Consider the following 19585-nt stretch of genomic DNA (forward strand, 5'->3'; position numbering starts at 1 on the left):
GCTGCTGCTAGATGACATCACTTTCTGTGCGACACACTTTCAAACGTCCTTTTAATTATTCCTGTTAATTAAAATCAACCCCATGTATTAAATTAATTACCAAAGATGAAAACGAAAGACATTTTCATTATAACTAAAGTTTTAGTTGGTTTTACAAACGTAAAATGTAGTTTGTCAATTTTCGTTTTTCAAAAAGCATTTTAGTTTTTATTTAATACAATTTTCATTTTAGTTTGAGATATTTTTTTAGTTTTAAAATAATCTTGAATGACATTTGAACAATTATTATACTAGTTTGTTGCTCGTTTGTAGTCTGCCTTGTCAAAACATATTGCATTATGTGTGGGTTGGTCAAGATTAGTATGTGGGCATTTGATTTTATTTCATGAAACCTTGACTGTGGATGCGACGGTAAACAATGACCTCGTGTCCGTGTCTATTTTATGCTAAGGTGCCAAAGTGATAATCTTGATGAATGCTTTTAATAATACTAATAATGAAGTTAAGTTAGTTACATGGAGTCTGTGTTTTATTGGTGTCCCAGTCTGTCTCCACAATCTGCTGAGTAGGCGCATTCTTAATACAGATATAGAAACTTTTATTCATTCTAACATTTGAAAAGAGACGCTTACCCTAACTTGAACCCTCCTCCCCTAATCTCAATATGAACTGCAATTTAACCCTCAAAATGGTAAAATGCTGAACTCCAACTTAACCCTCATCCAAGTCTAAGCCTGAACTCTATCCCTCTGCACCAGCAGAACTTACAGCGCTCTTACTCCCGATTTACACTACAAGCTCAAGTGACCCAATTTTTCTGTTTTGGTATTTTTCGGCGAGTTGTTTGCACACTGAAGGAGTGTTCACTTCCAGCAACAGCACAAACATTCGTTGATGCATTTGACCATCTGTCAGTTCCAATTGCACTCCATCACATTTGTTACGCTAAACAAACCCGAGCGCATCAACGTTGTTGCAGTTTGATCTTTTACGTAACATATAAACTCTCTTCGAGGACATGATTGTGGACTTCCTCGTACAGGCTGCGCTTTTGTAAAACGTTATTTGCAGGTCAGCTGTCGGGCAGTTTCCTCTTTGCTAAAATGCTGCTGTCCGTTTCATAACGTGGATGTTTTAAACTAAACATGTTGAAGCAGTTGCAAGCAATGCCAAGCATGTTCACTTATTCTGTGTTTTTTTGGCTTGTTTGCTTTCGGGGGTTTCAGCTTTCTTTTCCCCACTTTGGGGGCGCCACTGCTATGAAATGTGCTATACAAATAAACGTGCCCCCACCCATGTCTCATCGAGGATTCGATTTCATTTGTACAAGCAGCTTTTTAGCATGATAACGGACAAGCTTGTTTCTCACACAGGCGAGTATTATTGTTGCAACAGGAAGTACACCTTGTTCCCTTTATTTCACCCGTGCAAATATTTACTGTAACGACGGGGCATCAACAATGGGCGGGGCGCAGCAATGCTGAGGGCTCTTCCTTCCTTTTTGTGCTGCGGGCCAGATTTGTTGCATGTTGTCAGCCTTACAACCAGCTTGCATCCATGCCAGGGGTGGACAACTTAAATGCAGGACGGGGGCCACCGTTTTTCATCAGTACTACTGAGGGGCCACATAAGGTGCACACAATTCCTAATAAATAATATGTATATGCATATATTTCAATTTTCATAATATATTTTTCAATGCATGTGCAGTACTAGTAAATATCAACAAAAAAAGTGCTTAAAGCAAACAACAAAATAACCACATACTGTAATTTACTGTCGTTTTTTTCCCCAAGTGCAAATGGCTCTCTTGCATTAAAATTACCATTCAAGGATGACACAAAAGTGCTGAACAAGAAACACACATTAAGTGCAAAAACGAATTTCCTAAATTTGTTCAGGAAAAAAAAAACTAATGCAAAATTTTAATATATTATTGAGGTAGGCTAGCTACTAGTGTGTATCCACAACAAATCTTTAGGCCTACTCACGTTGAAGTATAGAGCAGTATAAGACCCAGTTTAAGCGCCATCTAGTGGTGATTGGTGATATTACAACTTAAAACAGTCAACACCTGCTTATTCATAATTTGGCACCTGCGGATTTGCATATTCACCCCCCTTTAATTAATTAATTCAGATTATTCCCGTTTACCCCCCCCCCCCAATTAAGTTTTTGATGGAAGAAGTATAGTTAAAGCATTTTTTGTTGTTGATTTTGTGTATGTGTGTGTGTGTGTGTGGGGGGGGGGGGGGCTCGGGGGAAATGGCGCGGTTGTAAAAATAATAAATTAAATTAAATTTAAACAATAATCTACCCCCACCCCACCAAAAATAATAATAATAAATTGGGGGGGGGGGACGGGGAATCTGATTTGTTATATACTGGCAATACTCCTGATTCTGATGGTCCTGGGCAGATTAGACTGGCATAGCAACAGATAGGACCTGAAATCTGATTGGACATCCTCATACAGCAGGAGAAACTGTACAAAAAGGAAAGGAATAGTGTACTGAATATATTCATGAAACAAATTTTAGAACTTAGTTAGTAAATGTAGGTCAGTCTTTCTGATTGTGTTTAAATCAAGAGATAAGAAGGCCTGACTGGCCCTGGAACCGTCCACCACTGAAAAAAACAAAAACAAAAATCAACGCTGCAGACACGCTCTTTCTTGTAGACTCAGCAATGCCACGCGAGACAGGAAGGAAGCGGAAACATTTTAAAATTCTGCTTGTTGATTCTGGTCTTCACCCGGCTTGTCTCCAGGCAAGTTGGAGGCACACGAGCAAGCACACGAGCTGCCACACTTGGTACTGGACCATTCGCTTTCGCCATCACAGCCACCATCTTCTCCAAAAGATTGCTTTTTCTTTTTTCCTCGCTTCATGCGGCTTTCATATGCTACAGACAATTTAGATGATAATTTAATTGATATGTGATATGGACGGTTCTGTAATTATGTAGTGCTACGCTGTTGTTAGTTTTTTTATTTATTTATTGCTGAGAGTGCCAAACGTATGTGTGCTTATGTCTTTATGTTTACCTTGTTCATTCAGTAAGACACACTTAGCTTTTTTGTCAGTTTAAGCAACAAGAGCTACATTTGGTATTAAAACTGACAGGTGGGCCAAGCCATATGTACAAGAGATTAAAAAAAGAAAGAAAAAAAAAGCGTATGTGACATGTTACATTATTTAATGTAATTTTTTAAAATAATGTCATTGTCCCCCTAATTTGATCTAATTCAGGTGGCGGCCATTTCGCCTTGCACTGCCACTTGCTGTCATCTGAAAATGACATCGCAGTGCCTCAGCTAACAACCAATCATGGCTCAGCTTGCAAAGGTCACGTGACCAAAGCCAGAAACAGTTGAGCTCTGATTGGTCGTTACGTGAGCCCTTCGTCGCTGTGATGTCATTTTCAGTTGACAGCAAATGGCAAAATGGCCGCCGCCTGAGCCATCGAGCTGCCACCATACTCATGTAGCAACGATCTGCACACCCACATGCTTGCAAGTGCTTCTTGTGTGTGCGTGCGTGTGTGTGTCCCAGCATGCCAAAGCGGAGGCCACCCACCCTAAACGGAGCAAACGGTGGGTCGAGCTTAAGTTTTGGCGGCTGGCATTACTGGCACCGGCTGAGAGGGAGGCTTAGCTCTCAACAAGGTCACGGAGGGCAACCTCGATGAGAGGCAGGCGGCCATGTTTGACTGTGTGAGGTCGTTGCCATCTAAGAGGGAAAAAGGGGAGGGGGCAATGTACTCTTACTCTTTTACTTCTTCAGGATGATGCACGTTAGACAAGATACCCCACAGACCCGCCCTCGTGTGTGTGTGCGCGCGTGACATCACGTGGAGATCGCGTACCTTCGCCCGCCTTTAAAAGTTTGCATAACTGGCAGTCCGTCATCACGATCTGAGTTGAACCCACGTGGCCATTCAGTCACGGGACTTTAACACACACGCGCGCACACAGTAACCTTATCGTCATTTTCTCTCCAACCAACTCGTCCCCGCTGCTGCCATTTTTCTTTTAATCTGAAACTTTCACTTTAAATAGATTGACATGAGTATTATAACGGGTACTATAATGGAGATGATTTATTTTTTTGCATTAGTAAAAATATAATAAAAAATAAATAAAATAAAATATAACATTAAAAAAAAATCTGTAAAAAAAAAAAAACTTCATGCATTGATCTTTAACATTCTGAACTGCAATACCATATATGTCTGTTTTTAAAAAGACATTGTGTACTCACCATGAAATTTGATGATAGGTGACGGGAAGAAGAGAAGTCTCGACAATAACGCTAAATATAGTCGACTTTGAAAATGACATTTTATGAAACGTTCATTTTGGTCATCTTGAAAATTTGGTTTCCACCGTGACACAGCCCAGAAGCGCAGGAAAACGTTAAGAGCACATTCACACATTTATTTGCTTTGGAAGTCAGGGGTATATACTTTTGCACTATTTTTCTCTTTTGATGAAACTGGGCAACAGGTTGGTCATGCTGTGGAGTTTGTGGCAGGACATATTCAAGTGGTACTTTAAAAAGCATAATTCTTTCTAATTCATGATTGTTATAAAAGTTAGTAACGCCAGTGCCATAACTGCAGCGTTTTATGGCAAAAGACGTTTTCATTGGAACCTGTCGGCTGCATTTGTGGAGTGCATTGCAGGTCACGTCATCGCATTACTGGAAGAAAGAAAAGAAGAAAAAAAAAACACCCTCCATTGTTTTAAATTAATTAATCCCTCGCCAATATGACTACTGGCTTAGAAAATATTGTGATTTGAGCGCAGTATGCCGGCCATATTTCTGGATTGTGATGAAACGGGGCAGAGGGGGATTGTTGGAAAACAGCTCGAGTTCAAGCTAATATCGTGCTTAACTGTTCGTAACATTTCCAAGCAAATTTTCATGGCATCATGTTGCATTTAATTCATTCAAGATGGGATGGAATGTCATAAATTCAAGCTATTAACGCTTGGTTTGAGGACTTTTGGACATGACACATAATTAATAGCGACAAGTCCAAGAACAGAGCATCTGTCTTTCCATTTTCAATACATCAGTGGTTCTCAAACATAAAAGTACCACCTTAAAAAAAATATAAAAAGTTCTTAAACATTCACCTACTGTTTTAATGGTTTGGGAAACTGTTACAGAATCATTAAAACTGTTTAGAAAACATTTAGCGAACTTTGCAACCTGGAGCGCACCCTGACCTTTGCCCCTCTGTGGGATACGGGCTTTAAAACTTCTGGATGTACTCAAATACAGCTAGATGTATTCAAATATTAAAACTTTTTTTTTTAATCTACTGAAATACATTCTAAAAGTTACCTAAATACATGGAAATTCACTTAAATACTCACTAAAAAGTATTCGGAATGCTCCGAGACGGACTAAAATTCATCTAATAAATCTACTAAAATACAAAGTTCTCAAATGTAATCAAAGGGTATGCAAAAGTAATCTAATCACTTTTAAATCTACTGAAATACGTCGAAAAAGATACCTAAATACTCTGAAATCTATTTAAATAATAAAAGTGCTAAATGCCCCTAGATGGACTTAATTACTTACCAAGTTACCGAAATACTCTTAAATTCTGTATTTGTAAATACTCCCAAATGTACTCAAATACTCCCTAAAAGTTAGCAGAATTCTTACATTTGAATCTAGGAAAATAAAGACAGATTCGCTCTTCTTTAAATATCCTCAAAGTTAAAAACCTTTATAATGTTTAAAAAAAATCGGTATATGGTACTGCAAAATAAATAAATAAATTACATTAATAAATCACAAATCAGCCAGGCCACGAAAGATGAATTGCGTTATAGCAAGGGAACGCTGCAAAAAGAAAAAAGGGGAAAAAAAGCCAGTGGTACTTGTGGCACATTTTGAGAATCACTGTTCATTAGCTTGTTTGTCCTCATTAGCTAGTCGAGAGCCTATCCTCGCTAATTCAATGTCAATTAAGAAGATCGAAGTGATAAATCTCGCTAAGTGAGAGAGTCTTCACTGCATGTGCACATACACTTTTGGCAACATTTATTTTTCGACAGTTTGTGGTATATTTACTGTTTAAATAATTAACTCATTCATTCCCAGTCATTTTCACTGAAGCAACCCCCTTTGCTCCTAGCCGTTTGACTGGATTTTGACTGATTTTGCAAGGCCCACAGAATATTGTGTTCTCGTGCTATAAAGACATGGGACCTACCAAAAGAAAGTTTAGAGTCTCTTCTTTCATCAGGAAAAATATATTATATATTATATTATATTTCTATGTGCTCCAGTTTTGCAGCAATTAGCATGAGAATATAGCTAAGTTGAATCATTATTCACAAATCTGTTTAAAATTGTGGGGAAAACAACTTGTTGCAACATGGCCCTGGCTGACTTCTTATACTCTTCCGCCACCTGCTGGCCGTCTTTTTGGTAATAACTACCATTGCTTCAAGTGTTCTCTGCAGTTCAGGGGCTGCATCAAATAGTTAAAATAGAACGTATTTATACATTTTTGGGAGCAAATGAGTTAATATACACCATTATAAACATTTTAGGGGGCATGGATTACTCATGGTTGTTCACAACAGGGCTTGGCCTCTATTACTGCGAACAAAGATCCTAAATTAATCTTCAGGAAAATAAAGACACAGACACACGATATTTGTAACAATAAACTATTATTTTGTTCATATATACATCTGTACCTAATGTGCAAATCAATAATTTAAAGTAGTGTAAAAGTCTTAAAGGAATACAAAATCATATCTTACAGTCCTAACATGGTGGGAGTCCATGAAGGGGGTCACGTAGAAACCAAGAGGAAGAGGAGCGACATCGCAGTGTGGACAGGAGAGACAGAAGCGAACCGCAGCGGACATCCTTGGCCAGGACACACTTTGTTAAGGACAGCATGGTACATTATCGGCAAACAGCATCACCAGAACAAACGGCAACACAAACACGGCTTCTTTACAGTCGTCATGTTCAATGAGCAGAAAGCACTTGGAGGCCCGGGTTGTTCCTGTTTTTTTTTTTTTATTCTTGTCTTTTCTTTTCTGATTGATTAAAGCACTGATGATCACAAAGGCTTGAGGTGCTCTTACAGCGGCAGGTGCTTCTTGAAAAACGGCCTCTACATGTGGACGAAGGACGCACACGGTCGTGACAAAAAGCATGACTGCGCGCCGTGATTTGCGCGTGAGACAGACGGGTGGGCGGGGCCTACAGGGGCGGACACGTAATCACACTTCAGACAAATACGCGTCGGCTCTTGCTCGTACTACCCACGATTCTTCTCATCTAAGACACTTACCAATTAGGAGTATTAGACAGGCGGCTGAGAGGGACACAGCGGGAACACTGCATATTTGAGGAGCGCTCCATTGTTCAATGTTTGGCACAGGAAATTCCTTTTGAAAAAAAAAAAAAAGAGCCACTTTTGACCCATCGTCGGGTGAATCCTTGGTACGCTCGACGAAGCGGATCCAACGTTAAATTATATTGCGTATTGGTTTGAATTCCTGTCGTTGAAATTTTGCTCCCCGGAGCACGCCGTGACCATCTCTGACAATTTACAAGACACATTTAACCTACAGTATCTATATATTGGTGCATAGACAAAATTGGGGGAGAGTGTAGCAGGAGATCACCAATTTATTGCTTCCGAGGCTAAAACCAAACTCCCCTTCACGTTCTTTTTGATTGCAAAACAACTGGAAATCATCCACAGAGAATTTGAGCAGAGGTATTGCATTCAAACTGCTCCCGCTAACGTGAGATTGAAATCTTTTCTACAATGAAAAATCAGGAGCTTCGCAAAGAGCGAGAGAGATGACTTTTACTCTAAAACAAGTAAAAGATGAAATTTAAAAAAAAAAAAAAAGAGAGAAAGGAAAGCACAATAACATCTGGCCAAAGCTGCTCACCGTTTCGAGTTCTGCTTCGAAGGGGGGGGGGGGGTGAATACAAGAGCATTCTCCATGGTGGTGTCGTGGATGCAAAGTGCAGGTAGCGTCGTTCGTTCCCTTGGCGGCGATGGCTATGCGGGCCTCTGCGTTTTGCTCTCCCTCTCCCTGCGCTTCAGCTCCTCCCTGTAGCAGTAGGAGCAGTAGTGGTCCGTTTCGGCCCTGCCGTAGAAGGAGCAGTTGTCCCTCTTGCAGCGGCGCTGCTGAAAGCAGTACAAAGGGCTTCCAGAGCCGCGCCCTTTGGTTTTGTCTTGGTTGAGCCAGGTGTGGGACGAGTTGTCCTCGTCGGCGAACGCCAGGCAGTCTTGAATGTCTCCCGCGTTGAATCCGTTGGTGTACGTGTGGGACTTGTGTTCCCCGGGCATGTTGTACGCCAGCGTTTCCAGGGTGCTGGCGGTGCGCACGCCCGACAGGCGAGCCGGGCTGTAGCTCTGCGACGACAGCGTGCGGTTCTGCTGAGGGTAGGTGGCGCACGTCTTGAGGGTGCCCACAACGGGCTTATAGGGTTCTTTGAAGACGGGCGACTGCAGGTTGACATCTTGTAGGTGAATCACGCTGTGCCTCTGGATGGGAGGGGTATGGCTGTAGTGGGCCGACACGGGAACGGGCCCAAGTCTCTTAGCACCAAAACTGGGGGAGGAGTAAGGCGCGGGGGCGGGGTGGTGGACGTGGTGGGAGGTGACGGGCGGGGTGAGCGGAGGGACCGGGAAGGAGACGCGAGGGGTCGCGGGGATGGGACTGTTCCTGCCTTGCACCTTGAGCGCCGCGGGGGGCTGCGGGGTGTAAGCGCGCTGCGGCAGGACGGGAGAGCAGCTCTCCGGCGGCGTGCTGTCCGACCTCTCCCTCTGGAAGACGCTCTCGGTTTCCGGCTTTTTGGCGGCCACGTCGCCGGCGGCCGGGGGCTTCTTCTCGGCCTCCTTCCGTTTCTGCTCTTGCTCCTGGCTGAAGCGCTCCTGGGCGTTGGTCAGGTAGTAGCTAATCATCTCCTCGTGAAATTGGTGGCGGTGGCTGGTGAGGAGGAGGCCGGCGAAGATGAACTTGCGCTCGCCCTGCATGGCGGCGCGCAGGATGTTGAGGCTGAGCTTGACGTCCGTGCTGTATTTCCAGTTTTCCAGGCTTTTGTCAGTCGAGACCCTCCCTGCGCTGTCCGTTCTGTCGGTGGGGGAGGAGCTGGAGGGTTTGTCTCGATCTGTAGGGGAGGGGCTTGTGGCCTTTTCAGAGGAAGTGGAGCTGGCCGAGTGGCCCGACTCGTCTTTATTCCCTTTGGTTGTCTTGGAGTCTTTCTTTTTTGTCTTTTCCGCTCCGTTCTCCCCGCTTCGACCTGAGCCAGAGTTGGATTTGTTCATTTTGCCGTGCACCAGGCCCCCAAGGCCCCCCATGTTCTTCTTCAGCTTGATTCCCAGCGTTTTGCTGAAGCTGCCTAGCTTGTTGGCTACAGAATCGGCCCGGCTCTTGTCTTTGTCTTTACGATGCTGCTGCTTCTCTTTGTCCTTGTCCTTGTCCTTGCCGCTCTTGCCCGTGTTGACGTTGGAGTTGCTGCCAACGGACTCGCGGTCGGATTCAATGGACTCAGCCAAGGACTGCACGTCCTCACCTGCAGAAGCAGTTGGAGACTCGGGCTGAGCCAGAGGAGCCTAAGATAGAAGAAAAAAAAAAGAACATTGTTGAAGCACTAACGCCTCAAAGACGTTTACATAAGAGCACACGGAGTAACGTTTCTTGAGAGCAGTAATTCCCTACCACTATGCCATGAAAGCTCTTCAAGTGTGCTGCAGGAGATTAATTTCACTTAAACGGTTTAAAAAAATGATTATTTATAGGGGTGTAACAAAAAGTCATTTGTATACTCTAAAAACAGTTGGGTCAAATGTAACCCAATTATGGATCAAAAATGGACTGATCCACTTGCGTCACTTTGACCCAACTTTCTGATTGTTTTATACAAAATGACCCCATTTTTTTTTTTGACCCAAGTAAAGGATCTGACTAATATTTAGTTAGTTAATAGTTGTTTTAGGCTGAAAGACCCATTTCTTGACTCAAAGTTGGGTTAAATCGATCCAAGTTGAGGATCGGTCCATTTTTGACCCATAGTTGGGTTATTTTTGACCCAAATGTTCAGAAAATCTGCTTATACTGTATTCAAAAGATGCGAGCACATCGAATCGTTCCACTTTAAAATGTGCCAACCTTGAATACCATCAAATCACCTGTATCAAGATACATATTTTATTGAAGAAATGTTCATTGCTAAGATTCACTCTAAAAATAACCCACTTTTGGGTTAAAAAAAATTGACAGATCTTTAATCCAACTTTCTGGGTTGATTTGTACAAAAAAAAAAAGAAGATGGTCATTTTGTATAAAACAACCAAGAAAATTGGGTCAATTTGACCCAACTTTGGGTCCAAAATTGGGTAATTTTGTGTAAATGGCCCTCCCCCCAAAAAGGACCACTTTTTATATAACAACCCATAAAGTTAGGAGATCCTCTAGTTGGGTTAATTCAACCCAATTTTGGATCAAAGATTGGGTCATTTTCTATAAAACAGCCCAGAAAAGTAGGTCAAACTGACCTATAAAGCGGATCGGTCCAGTTTTGATCCATAATTGGGTTACTTTTGACCCAACTGTTTTTAGAATGAAGCGTATTTATATCTTTTTGAAATGTGACATTTACAGTACTGACAAGTAGCCGCACCATATCAAATCAGATTATAATCCCATTGAATCGAATCGTTCCACTCTAACCACATGTATCGAGATATGTTGCTATTCCATTAGAGTGCTTTCAGTGAAGCTCACCTGTGTGTATCCACCTGTTACCATTTATACAACAGGAGAATTGCTTAGTGTTCAACTAAACTTCTGGTTCTCAGCCCCGGTCCTCGAGTACCCCTATCCCGCCCGTTTTCCATGTCTCCCCAGCCAACACAGCTGAGGATCGAAACACCTGTGTTGCTTGTGGGAGACATGGAAAACAGGCTGGAGAGGGCGACTCGAGGACGGCGGTTGAGAACCACTGAACCAAACTTGCCCAGATTTCACAGAGTAAGCACTTTTGTGATTGAATTGAGATAATAATCTGAATGTTATTTTCTGTGACATTTTTATTTTGTGGTGTGCCGTGAGATTTTTCCAACGTACGTCATGGTCCAGTAAAAGTTGGGAAACGCTCTTGAGCTACTTCAGCCTAGACAGAAGAGTCAGCTGTCCAAAAAGAACATACCCTTGTTTCGGATGGAATTCGGATCCACGTTACATTCATGTAGTTGTGCAACAGGTTCAGTTTGGCCTCCAGTGACAAGATGAGGCTGCAGCAGAAGATGGATGAGGTTAAGCATAAGTAGTCACGTCACGCTTCTGTATGAACAGCACTGACACGGGATTGGGGAACTGACGAAAGACATGACGATGTTCCTGCTTCAGAGGTAGTATCAAAGCTGTGGCGGCGCCAGTGCTTAAGGAAATGCTGAAAATGTGGGACAAACGTGTGAAATTTGACACTCACTTCAGACGCCCTGTTGTGTTGAAAGTAATTGCTGTTTAATAAGTATTTTATTTGTCACATCACATGCTGAGTTGACAGTGACATTATTATGTCTAACGATCTGATTGTGGGATGCTGTGTCTGTCGTTGTGGTAATTTCCCATCTTAGAGAAGAAAGAGACGTTACATTAAGTGTGAGGAAAATTCAAAGTTGTCCGATTATCGCTGAGGTAGCACGTCTTGTCGTTTTTACGTGTTTTAGCAGTCAATTATTTTCACACTTACGTGACACTTAAGAAAATTAAAGTAAAATATGTGACGTGAAACTATTACGTCATTTTTAATTGAACTTAAAGACAAAGCCAAGAGTTCAGTCTTGATTTCAATGACTGAACCTCAGTTGTGGGAAAAGTGTTTAGGCAACCAAACAAATTAGAGTGTACATAAGCAAGTCGCTTATGTACATTTTTCGTATCTGCATGATTCCCATATTGCAGCATTTTGGAGGATAAACGTAACCCGCTGACTGGCCGGAATGTGAAACAGAAACCCTTGCATAAACTCCTTCCTAAGTCAGAGCGGGTGTTGCCGCTTGAGCGAGGCCGTCCCAGAGAAAGCCTCTGGATGACCGACGGCACTCACAATTTGTTCTCTGTGCGCTAACGCTTTGAAGTGACCTGAGCCGGAGTCCATAATGCAACTGAAACCTCCCACCGGCAAACAAAAACTTAGCAAGGATTTGACTTTCTCATTGCTTGGAAATCGGTTCCTTTGTGTTTTCCAATGACAAACATCAAACGCTCGATGGGCTGCTACGTGAGACTTACTTGGCCAGCTTGGTGTTATCGTTGTCATCCCTGCCCCACTCCCAGTCCCTGCCGGGGTCCATGGCAAAATGGAGTGCCAGCAACTTGTGCTCTGAGTCCGTCAGAGGGATTACAGCTGAAAGATGAGAATCAGAGTTGAAAGGAGTTTGGCAGAAGTTGACCTGTGTGACAGACTATGTAAAGTCAAATATAGTCTGAAACTTGAACAGAACATGATTTTTTTTTGTATGATAGAATGAACAATAAGCAACAAAATGAAGCCACAAGATGAAGTGGCTCAGATCATGATTTAATCTAGATGTCACCAACGTTTTTGAAATGAAGCTACTGTGCTTCTGTTCCGATCGACTGGCTGATGGATGAAGGGCGACCAGTTTGAAACACACTTGTGAAACAACAAAGTGGTTGAAATTATAATCTGTTATTTTTACTAATTAATCAACTTTACACCGATCTGATTGGCTGGATCGGAATCAGCATTTTAGGCTAAATCGGTGATCGGCTGTAGTCTTAATTTGCCCTATCGATCAATAACATCATTGATCGGCTCCACAAAATAAGACATTGCATTTTATAGTTAATATTTATCATAATTATTATTATTATTATTTTTTTAATGTATTTATATTTTATTATTCTATTCTCCCCCCATGCATTTCAATTGACGTCAATTATACGTGGGTTTCGCTATTCGTGGGCCGGGTCAGTCCTTATCCCCGGTGAATGGCAATAGTCGACTGCAGAGTAAATATAAAAGTTTTTTTTAATAGATTGCCCCATCTTCTGATTGAATCGGCGTTTGACTATCCTCTTTTTTTCAAACTCGATTGCTGTCCGGCCAAAAAATTCTGGTCTACTCAAGATTCAAGATTTTCATAGTGAAATCACAGGAGAGTATGACGCAGCATGATTTAACACTAAACAAAAAAAGAAAAGAAAATATTGTCAGTGTCAAAATAAAATTAAGAATTACTTTCTCTGTAAAACACAGAGTTTGATACATCCCTTGGGTTAGATCTTATTGAACTGTGGAAGTGTACCTAAGAAACGTTTTAGGTCATGAAATTGGACCAGTTGGGCGAGGAAAAGCATTCGTCATGCATACTTTGAGGAAATGAGCGGTTTTAAGACTGATGGGGGTTGTAGCACTTGATTTGGTTTCATAATAGAGTGCATTCAGACACAGTGGCGTGTGATAAGAGACCAGATGATTTCATTCATCCTCCGCTGATACCATCAGATCCTCACAGACAGGAAGAGGACCTCAGCCCTAATCACCAGACGCAAAACAAAAAACAGACACCCACCCTTGCTTCCTGCATCTGACCACTACACGTGCGAGGCGTGGGGGCGTGGACGCCAGCGAGAGTCCTACTCTCCCCCATGTGATATATCTCCTTGGATTACTGAACGTGTGTGACAGTGTGTTGAGGCGGAGGCCGGGGCAGCGATCCCCCCATGACAGCAGAGAGTGACAGGCTACTCAAATGAAGAACAATCCACACAGATGAACGATGCAGTGACTTGCTCAACTGCCACGAGGCTGTTGGTCGCTGCAGGCCTCGTAGCGACAGAGGAACCAGCCGTCTTTCAGCTCTGAGGAAACTGCTCGCTCTGGCATCCTTTTTAAGTGCGCTTATGGACAGTATGTGACAAGCGTCACAACACTGGTGGGACACGTTCTGTGATGATGCCTCCCCGGCCTGGTACTGGGTCAGAGCTTCCAGAAAGGCGTTAGCACGCTCAACATGATCACTATGTGAGCTGACATCAGTGGCCACAATGCTAACGCGCCCCTTCAAGCTGTGTACAGTAACTCCCGCGTGAAGCAGCACTTCACATACCGCAACCCTTTCACTCGTTTTTCTCGTGAGGAAAATAAGCGTCGCATCGTCCGAATGACGACAGACCGTTGGGCTCGCACGTCTCACCTCCATCCCTGCCAAATGACTGGCGAGACGGGTCATCAAGCCGCCCTACCGCCATCACGGGACCCGCATCAACTTGCATACAGAGCGAATCGGTCAACTGAGGACGCCATTGCCACGTTGCTGCACATACTTTTAGAGCATCAGACCACTCACGTTCAACCTTAGTGGACTAACAACACAAAAAAAATGTATTTTTTTAATTGCTTATTTGATGGAAAAATCGATAAGCGATTCTAAAAAGATTCGATAGTAACATCCCTAAACAAAATGAGAACACTTACACCCAGCTGCTTGACTAAGCGACTAATCTGACTTCAGCTGATGATGATGTCACCTATTAGGCCAAACCCCTTAAAAGGCACACCTTTCAACAATTTACTACTAAAACCAGTTTATAGCTTTACATGTTATTTTACTATTTGTATGTTCTTCAAAAGAATTGACACTGAAACCTGCAGGGAATAACGAAAATCCATAAATAAGTGATATTCGAATTGTTTATTATTGTGTATAGATTATAAAATGGTGGTAAAGTCATTCTTTTTTTCTGAGCGAAACTCTTCAACTCTCTTCAACATAGAGTCGTTTTTGTCACCAAGATCCACAAGAATGGTGAAAAAGCAATCCTTTGTCCAAATGAATCTCCGCCGTTCACGCCAACATAGTTCCTTGATAGATTTATATAAATCACGGATTCACTGTAACATCACAGGGAACACAGCTTGCCTGTTAAAAACCACAGATTTCTAGCTTGGCTTTGCACAATACAAGTCACGCCCGTGAGCTAAAAAAGACGCGACTAATGCCTGTGGCACGGTGTGATGAGAGGCAGCATTCATCGAAATACGCAGCCTACACTCCCCCATGTGCGCACAAGGCAGCTCGCACCAGCTCTCTTAAGTTGAGGTCATGCAGCAGGCAGGGGAGGGCCGTCGTCAGGTGGCGTCCTGGCCCCCGCAGCACAAGCGCAGCTGTCCTAATTTCTCGCCTTTCCAAAGTGCTGCCGCGTGAGCTATTGCTGCCACTTGGACCATGTCCAGATACCGAGATTGCCAATGAACCTCCGGGAGACTAAAGTGTGCTGTAATGTATTTACTGTCCCTGCCGGCAGCCTTGTTTTGCAGTCCTTGAGTGGCTGTTTCTCACAGCGTACGCTTGGATGACATCATCGCCCTTCGCTGGATCCGAGCGGTGCGCATAACCGCCGTAGTCACCTTGCTCACTTTGCAGCTTCGCTTCAAGTAGCCAGCAAGAGAGGAAACGTGTGTTCTCTGCAAGCAAACAGCTGTTGGAAAGGCAGAAGTGTGTTTTTTTTGTTTTGTTTTTGCAGCTAATGCAAACTCAGCAGCTCAAGCATCGCAAGCACTGGATTGTCTGGCCTCTTTTTGTCCCCGCAGAGGACAAAGTCACCCATTGCAGCTTTGCAACACTGAGCCAATGTTTCCTCTGTTCAAGAACAATTTGTGCTTTCTGGAAAAGTTTAATTCCTGACTTTGGTCAGTGCACAGCTGCAAATTTAAAGGTCCCATTTCACCAGCAGAGTAAACAGCAGTTGTCCATTTTAAGACTACCTCAGCCTCTCCCGGCGGATTTTTAACAGCGGAACCTTCGTGGTTTAATTCCAGCCGGATCCCATTTGTAGCGGCGGAGGAAACCACAACAAGTAACGTTTTAATTCTGATTGCCGTGTTGGTTCAATGAAGTGGACAGCCTGACGAGGGGAACATTAGGAGTTTTAATAGATAGAATGTTTAATAGATAGAGTAGTGAAAGCTAGCCAGAGTCGGCTGGTTGTTGCGTTGGTGGTCTTTTTGTGTAAAAGACGGCCTTTTACTTCATTCAAATAGGAGCTGGAGGGGCTGCTGCAAGGCTGCCAAAGAAAACCTGTCATGGGTTTAGGAGCGGGGCTGGAAATAGAGTTTTCCAGTGGGCCCGGTTTGACCACAGGAGCACAAACGGGCTGATGAAAAGTCACAGCAAGCGGCGATACAGAGGTCGGTTTTTAACAAACAGTTTGTGTGATAACCTCCTTACCTTGACTATATTAACTCTGAAGCAATGCCCTTTGCTCACGGCTGTTTTACTGGATTTTACAGAATATTGTGTTATATTGCTAAGAAAACATGGAACCTACCAAAAGAAAGATTAGAGTCTCTAAAAGGATATTTCTAAGTGTTTTCGTTTTGCAGAAATTAGCATTAGAATATAGCTAAGTTTCATCATTATTCACAGTCCTGGTGAAAACACTTGTTTGTTGCAACATGGCCCTGGCTAATCTCTTATACTCTGCTGCCACCTGCTGGCCATTTTTTTGTAATAACGAGCATTGCTTTAAGCCACCTCTTCATGTCAGAAGCTGCATCAAAGCCAAACAAAAAAAACGTATAAATACGTTTTTGGGAGTGAATGACAAAGCATTAAAAACATATTTACACGTTTTTGGGGTTTGAATGAGTTAAAGATCATTGACACAACCTCTAACTTTTTGGTGGCCCTTTCCCAGTTAGTTTCTCGCAGTGCACCATTGAGCGGCCATGCAAGCAACATCAAAGGGACCAATAGCAGGATTTGTCTGTGCAATTTAGAATCAAGTTTCCGGGCGGGACCCTGCTTTAATCCTTCATACAGAGAGCTGAAGAAAGAGGCAGTATTCTCAAGCACCTGAACACACACATGACCACCAACAGCACGAAACTGAGAACGAGTCTCCACCTGAGACATCCACACAGTGGTCCGCCTGTCTCGTTTTGTTGGGGGGGGGGGGCCCCCCTGGCAGGCCTGTGGACCCTGCCCATATGTGGCGATGTGATTAAGAGTTTACTTAGAACTGCCCTAAATGGCAGTGGGGGCTTTTCATTTTGACCTTTTTCCTCGGATGACTTCTCGTATGGCTGGCATCCGGTCAGGAACATGAGACAATCTAGCAACATTTGACCATTTCTATTTATATCGCGTAAAAACATGAACACATTTCTCCCGTCTCACCAAACAGACAGTAGCATTGCTCTGTAATATGATTCCCGGTATGAATCTAGTAAAAAAAATGTTTTCATAAGACACTGCAGATGAAATGTTCCCTGCTCAGAACTCTGTGTACCAGGGCGAAATAGTGCGGGCTTGCTGCAGAGAGATTGCCACGGAGGCTTCTGTGGATCTAGGCACCATCTAGTGGACAAAACATAGAATCCCCCCACCCAAATAAAAGCATGGGTGCTGAGTAGGTAATGACTGTGAGGAGTTGGCTGCACTTGAAGTTCTGCTGGCAGTGGAGGGATAATGCAGCGGGGCAGGGTTAGCAGCTTTGTAATCATGTCTGCCTGCTCGTCTGCAGTGGTCAATTTCTGACTTAATAACTAGGTTGCTGTTTATATGCTGAGAATAGGACCTTACTCAGCAACGAGACGCAGGAGAAGTTGTTTAGTGTGAGTGTGTATGCGAGAAAAAGACAGAGAGAAGGATCTGGCCGGCTGCCCACGGAAATGACAAATGAGTTCCACCCACTGAGTCAGATACACAAGAGTGCCGTGACTAAGGAGGGTTGTCAAGGAGAGCCACTCTGTCTGTCAATTAAAGGAACACATGCGAGGATTATTGTGACCTCAAGAATAAACGATGAGTCCTATGAGTCAAATGGGGGGAAATCAGCATAGCGCCCAAATGAAAATGCCAACTTAGAATTATTATGTATTAGGTAAGGATGGCACTTTAGCCAATTTTCTGATGTGTGAAGAATTTTAGTCCAGACAAATTTTGCCAAAGCGTGAATGTCGCTCTCATAGTTGTCATCATCTTATTGTTCCATAAGGTGGTATCTCACTGAGCGGCGAATGTTGGATTCGTCAACTTTTATGACGGACGTTGGCAAAAATCAGTTCAGTTATTCAGAGTGCCCCAAAAAAAGGAGTTCCGACTCCGAGCCCAGTGCGTCAGTTCAATCACAAGCTGCTGATTGGTTTATTACATAGGCTGTGTTTGGAAATTAATCGGAGGGGACGGAAAAAATGAATTTCTGAAGGCAGGCCATGTTGACGCCAAAGAACACATTTCTTAAATATGGTATTCTTGTTAATATTATGTTAGTGGAATATGAGTTAAGCAGCAAAGTCCAGCAGCTTTTATCAATATCAGAAGGCGGCCATTTTGAGAATGACATCACAGTTGCTCAGGTCTTAGGTAACAACCAAATGCAGCTCAGCTTCAGAAAACAGGTGCGCTGTGATTGGTCATTGCCTGAACCTGAGCAACTGTGACGTCATCTTCAGTCGACAGCAAGTGGCAAAATGGCCACCCCCCTGAGATGGATAAAATTGGCTGGATTTTGCTTCATAACTCTTAATCCACAAATGTAATATTAATCAGAATGTCATGTTTAGACTAGTGAGGTCACATATAACATATTATCAAGAAATGGTTAAGGTTGACTTCCCCTTTAACTAGGATTGTGTCAAATTGTGGCCAAAGGACCTTTTAGTGCTGTAAAAACTATCGATATGACACATATTAGTTGCCATGATTACTACTACTACTTTTTCATCTTTCTTTTGGCTGTTTCATTACCACCACTTTTTTTCTTTTTTTGCATGGACACCAGCGGTAAGTATTTGTCAAGTGCCAAGAGAAGGCCAACAGGATTAGGGAACAGGAATTTTGGGTGTCAGTTTGAGCTCTCATTTTTATATATACAAGTCACTGAACCAGCCAAACTGTGAGAGAGAAAAAAAGTGTGACTTGTAGTACATTTGTTCTTAAATTATATGATTTTTGGATTTATGACTGGAGAAGAAATGAGCATTATATGAAATGGGTGCATTGTACAAAATTAGGCTACTCCACAAAGGAAAAGTGTAATAGAATGCCATTTTAAGTCAATCTACCTACTCGCAGAGTTAAATATAATTGATCTCCAAGATCCAGTAATCGCCCCCAGAGATGCACAATCAAGTTAACAATTACAAAAACAATTTAGTGGTTATACCAGACTAAAATTGCTTCTCTGTAAATTGGTGTGAAACGGCTTAGAGAAAAGTACATTTATTATCTAGTCAAATTGCCGAACAAAGCAAATAGTTTCTGTTTTTTTGGGGGGGGGGGGGGGGGTTAGACCTATGCAAAACTATGCTCATCCGGAACACTAACGTTGCTCATCAAAAGATGCACTTTTCAAGACGACAACATTTGAACAACTACAAAACTCATGTCGGATATCATCAGTAACCCTTCTAGGCAGCAAACGGATCGGCCATAATTTAACCCTATAAAGCCAAACGTATCATATAATACAAGACATTTTGAGCGCTCTATTTCATGAGTATAATATTTTTTCCCCCATTAAAACCCTGACGTATAT

General features: G+C 42.7%; 1 protein-coding gene across 2 annotated transcripts in view; it reads right to left on the reverse strand.

The window, feature by feature from the left end:
• Window positions 1-6687: 6687 nt before the first annotated feature.
• otud7a (OTU deubiquitinase 7A) overlaps window positions 6688-19585 on the reverse strand; it is a 37534-nt gene continuing 24636 nt past the window's right edge. For both annotated transcript variants that reach the window (XM_086074599.1, XM_086074600.1), the window contains 3 exons: window positions 12308-12422; window positions 11220-11304; window positions 6688-9624 (listed from right to left, as the gene is read on the reverse strand). In XM_086074599.1, the coding sequence (XP_085930725.1) occupies window positions 8065-9624; window positions 11220-11304; window positions 12308-12422 (1760 nt within the window). In that variant the 3' untranslated portion in view covers window positions 6688-8064. The remainder of the gene's footprint in view (window positions 9625-11219; window positions 11305-12307; window positions 12423-19585) is intronic.

This window comes from Leptonotus elevatus, chromosome 4, assembly GCF_054856555.1.
Source record: "Leptonotus elevatus isolate MCC_2025b chromosome 4, RoL_Lele_1.0, whole genome shotgun sequence".
Lineage (NCBI taxonomy): Eukaryota > Metazoa > Chordata > Actinopteri > Syngnathiformes > Syngnathidae > Leptonotus > Leptonotus elevatus.